The following is a 5,000-nucleotide window of genomic DNA, read 5'->3' on the forward strand; positions in this document are numbered from 1 at the left end:
ACCCGGTATCCCATACACCTTCGCGGGCCGATCCCAAAGCAACACAGGCTTTTGCGCATGTTTGGTGTTTCGTTATCAAATCGACGGGGATTGAAAGTGTCGGTATCACCCCACACTGTAGTGTCGCTGTTCACAGCGCTGTTGTCCACAGATACTTCCACCTAAAAGAAAGAGCATTGAATTAAAAGCTCATTTTTTAAAGATAAGAAACAGTCTTACCAATTCTTGATTCGACACAGAATAATTTGCTTTACCAGCGCAACAAAGACGAAGTCTGTTTGTCTCATCAAAATTACTATATTGTCTTATACTAACGTAAAAACGTTGGAATAGTAATCCGAGCAGGGGTTGGACACTTACAAGTTATCGAGCTTCTGTAACAAATCATGGTTTTTCTACGCATAGATGTATTAATTGTTTTTCTCATCAATTAATGCGCAAATCATAGGAATACGGGTCCTACGCAGGTCGTACACAATCAGTATACAAAGTCGTATAGGAGAAAACATAGGACGTATACGCCGCTGTATCAGTAATTGTCAGGGTGTGCCAAGAAAATATCCGGACCGTAGACACTTGTGCCAGGATCCAAGATGCACATGTAACCGGAACAACCGTGTACAAACCTTATAGGAACCACACAAGGGGCAGCACACAGTACTCACGTATGAGGATGTCTATGCTCTATGTATACGGAACGACATTCCCCAATATGTTATGCCTAGGGACACATTATGGGCCCGCATAACAGTCGTTTCTTGCATTTCTGCATTACTGAGCACCATTTTCCCAGTTTAATTATATTATCCACATAGTCAAACAGCTTACCCCAGGGGGACTGTGGAAGTCCCCGATCACCATCGGACATCTGACGTATTCTGGTGTGCTTATCACCATTACAGGTCGTTTTCTGGCAGATTCTTTCACCACTTTTCCCAGGAAGTCCATTTTGTTGAGAGCCTGTAAGCTCAAGGGTTCTGAAAGCTAATGGGAAACACAAATTCACAATTACAGCCAGTCATCGAAATGATTTTACATCGTTAAGTCTGGCGTGGTGCAATAGCCCATTTCCAAGTTGCTGCATGCCTCAGTTTCAAAGTGAGTCCCGGTGCACAACCATTCAAATGGAAATGAGTTTCGTATTCTAATGCAAATCAAACTAATTTCCCTCACAATAGTTGAGCACCAAGACTCACTTCGAAACCGAGACAAATAGCAACTCGGAAATGGCCCATTGTCGATTAGTGATCATGCGCTTGTTTATATGACACGAAAGGCCCGATATGACCGCTGTGGCGCACGAATAATTGAAGCACGTTGTATGAAAAATTACAATGAGAGTGAATTCCTTGAGGATTTAAAGCAGAAAGCGTGGAACGACGTTAGCCACTATAGCAATCCCAATGACATGTGGAAAGCATGGAAAGATTGTCTGATGAAGTGTATCAATACACATACACTGCTTAGGCATATAATACGAGTGGGTAGTAAAAAGTCCCCGTGGACCACAGACAATTTGAGGCATAAAATGCGTAAAAGAGATCTATTAAAAAGTAAAGCGGCTTCGACTAATGATCCCCTATCCTGGGAACGCTACAAACGCGCCCAAAACCATACTAACAATAACATGAGAAAAGCTAAGCGAAAGTATTTTAATGATAATCAAGATCGTAACAAGCAAAATCCCAAAGTAACCTGGAACTTAATAAACGATTTATACTCCCGAAAGCCGGACAAATTAAAGAGAGTCGCAGAAATTAAAATTGGAGAGCAAACTATCACGAATACGACTGAAATAGCCGAACAGTTTAACTTATACTTTTCCAATAGACCTTATTCATAAATGGCGGTCAATTTATAATTCTTTTGTCGAAGTGCAAATTAGCCTACCAAGCCTCGATACCATACAGTGAATTGAAAAGAATTCTTGCTCTAAAATGAGGCTTGGTAGGCTAATTTGCACGTGGACAAAAGAATTATAAATGTGACCGCCATTTATGAATAAGGTCTATATTGGTAAGGACCTAGCGACAAAAATACCACCCGCTGATGTTGAGCCCGAGTGCTGCTACCTTAAGCCTAGTACTCAAACGTTTTCACTGAGAATTCCGACCGTAGGAGATGTAGGCAACTTTCGGAGGAAACTAAATCTCAGAAAAGCAACAGGATTAGATAAAATCCCATGTAAACTTCTTAAAGTGGCCGCTGACCTTGTTGCCCGATCCCTCACTAAGATTTACCAGCGATCTATCATTATGGGCATTTTCCCATCGGAGTGGAAACTTGCAAGAGTGACGGCCCCATATTCAAAAAGGGTAAAATAAATAACCCATGCAATTATCGCCCTATCTCTATAATCCCCACAGTGGCCAAAATCTTTTAAAACATTGTTTACGATCAGCTTTACAATGTTCTTAACGAGAACAATCTACTCACAAGCTGTCAGTCGGGTTTTCGGTCACTTCACAGCACAATCACTGCACTGATTGAGACCACGAACAATTGGTCTGTTGATATTGATGACGGTTTATTGAACGCCGGTGTTGTGTTTATTGACTTTCAATAGGCTTTTGACACCATTGACCACAGTATTTTGGTGCGTACGCTATGCAATTATGGAATTGATCAGACTAGTTTTAGCTGGTTTAAATCCTACCGTTCCGATCGTATTCAGAAACGTAGCGCGAATGGCCACTTGTCTAAAGCTGCTTCAGTTTCTTGTGGCATCCCTCAAGGAAGTAGCTTAGGACTATTATTATTTTTATTAATTTGCCCAATTGTCTCTCAGTTGCTACCCCGAAAATGTTCGCGGACGATACAAATATTACTGTAGCAGCAGACTCATTGACTGAACTTGATAATAAAATTAACCTAGACCTTAAGAATCTCAATCGCTGGCTTATAGCGAAAAGATTAAGTTTAAGTGTCACAAAGACTGAATTCATGGTCATCGGCTCTCATCAACAGATTTGCGCCTCTGGAAACGAAGAAATTAACGCAGAAATTAACGGAAAATCAATCACGAGAGTTTTCCACAAGGTTAAATCTCTAGGTTTAATTGACGAGCACTTAACCTGGAAAGATCATGTAGATGAAGTAGTTAAGAAAATATCGAAGGCTATTCGAGCTCGTAAACGAGTAAGACCGTTTATATCAGTAAAGACCGCTCTCCAAATCTATCACGCGCTTATTCGGCCTCATCTCGATTACTGCAGTTCTGTTTGGGACAAATGCAACACTACTCTGTGCGATAAATTGCAAAAATTGCAGAACAGGGCGGCTAGGGTTATCACCAAGAGTAGTTACGACGTGAGTGCTAACCATCTTTGTAACTCACTCCGTCAGGACAATCTCGCTAAGCGCCGGACAAAGCTGAAAGCCACCTTAATGTTTAAAATATTAAATGGTCTTGCTCCGGATTACCTACAGGACCTGTTTTCAATTCGCACCACAAAATATAATGTCAGGAATTTAGAAATGAAGCTTAATTTGCCCGAACGTTTGAGTTAAAGTGCGGCCTCACAATGGAACAGCTCACCCAACAATTTACGTACGATCGAATCAGTTAGATCTTTTAAAAAAAGAAATAAATCGATTTTATGAAAATAAGGGTTAGGCTCCCACACGACAACCTTGTAAAACAGTATTTTTATTACTATAGTAGGTACTGAATTTTATTGTATTCTTACTGAAGATTTTACCGTGTTTAAATAAAGCATATGTATGCATTTATGTATATAAGAAATGGAAACGATCAAAACCAACAAATCTAAGATGCATTTACGTTCGGATGAATAATCTTCTAGTTTCGGACAAAATACGGTCGAAGTGCTTGACATTCTTGTCAAAACTTTTCAGCTGGAATTTGGTGAAAAGATAACGTCAGAGGGTTTAGCTACGGCACCGAGTAAAACTCGGAAATGTTGTTGAAATGCACTATTCGACTTAACGGGAGGGGAGGGTGGGGGGTTAGTAATGGTTACTTCAAGAAATTGATGTCTTGTCTGCTTGAATGGTTAGGAGATTGTTCTCACAGACCGAGTGCACAAAAATGTTTTTGATAACCATTAGAAAAAGTCTACTCACTCCTGAGGTGAAATCCAAGATCTCAGCTGTGAGGTCCTTCTGCACACTTTCATGAAGGGCCACGTGAAACAGAAGCCAGGCGGTGGCTCCACACGTGATGTCAACATTAGCAAGGGAAGCTTCTTCGAGGGTTTCTTGGAACTAAATGAATTTAACATATAGCCTCAACTTAGAAATTACACTAACTTTGCGTTTCGGTTGCATATTCACAACGAGCCAACACTGTTAGACTTCTTGAGGACTGTGCTACTGCATGAAATTCGGGATCGAGGGGTAGGGTTGAGTCCCGTCTAATATGTTTTTCGGGCTAAAGGCGCTTTAATCATACTGACCTGTTATCCACCCAAATGCCCGTCACAAAAATGCAGGAAGCTAATACTTGCTGAAACCCGACAAGAGACGAAGCAGTTCGCACCACTACTAAGTTGGTATAGAGTGTCATCAAGAAAAGTTGCAAGTCCTCTCCGTTCTATTAGCTATTGTGGGGTGATTTGAGCACTCTTTAACCGTGATCTCTTTGTCTTGTATTTCATTCTTCATGGCCTTTTTCTCTCTTTCTTTGCAGATGAATGCAATGAATCCACGTTACACATTGAACGGGAGGATGAACCTAGCTGGCATCGCCAAACCCAAATTTTGATTTGTAATGGAGAAGATCTATACAATTAAAAATCAAAAGGAAGATTACCTCGTCTTCCGAGAGAATACCAGGATTTTCAGCAAGAGTTTCTTGGAGCTTGTAAAAAGCACAAGTCGCGTCTTGCATCTTGCCCTCAGTGAAACGCTGTTGGAAACTAAAAACAGTGAGGAAATGAACAATTTCATTGAATTGAAAGGAATAACAGTGGTAGTTAACTGCAACGTTTTCTAATCACGGTTTTGGTTAGTGTTTTGAATTTTTAAATGACTCTCGT

At 40.6% G+C, this 5,000-nt stretch overlaps 1 protein-coding gene across 2 annotated transcripts in view; it reads right to left on the reverse strand.

Annotated features, from left to right (window-relative positions):
• LOC138045439 (uncharacterized) overlaps positions 1 to 5,000 on the reverse strand; it is a 29,148-nt gene that overhangs the window by 535 nt on the left and 23,613 nt on the right. For both annotated transcript variants that reach the window (XM_068891949.1, XM_068891948.1), the window contains exons 5-8: positions 4,775 to 4,880; positions 4,087 to 4,227; positions 829 to 984; positions 1 to 161 (exon numbers count right to left, since the gene is read on the reverse strand). The exon at positions 1 to 161 is cut by the window's left edge and continues 535 nt beyond it. In XM_068891949.1, the coding sequence (XP_068748050.1) occupies positions 1 to 161; positions 829 to 984; positions 4,087 to 4,227; positions 4,775 to 4,880 (564 nt within the window). The remainder of the gene's footprint in view (positions 162 to 828; positions 985 to 4,086; positions 4,228 to 4,774; positions 4,881 to 5,000) is intronic.

Source organism: Montipora capricornis, chromosome 4, assembly GCF_036669925.1.
Source record: "Montipora capricornis isolate CH-2021 chromosome 4, ASM3666992v2, whole genome shotgun sequence".
NCBI lineage: Eukaryota > Metazoa > Cnidaria > Anthozoa > Scleractinia > Acroporidae > Montipora > Montipora capricornis.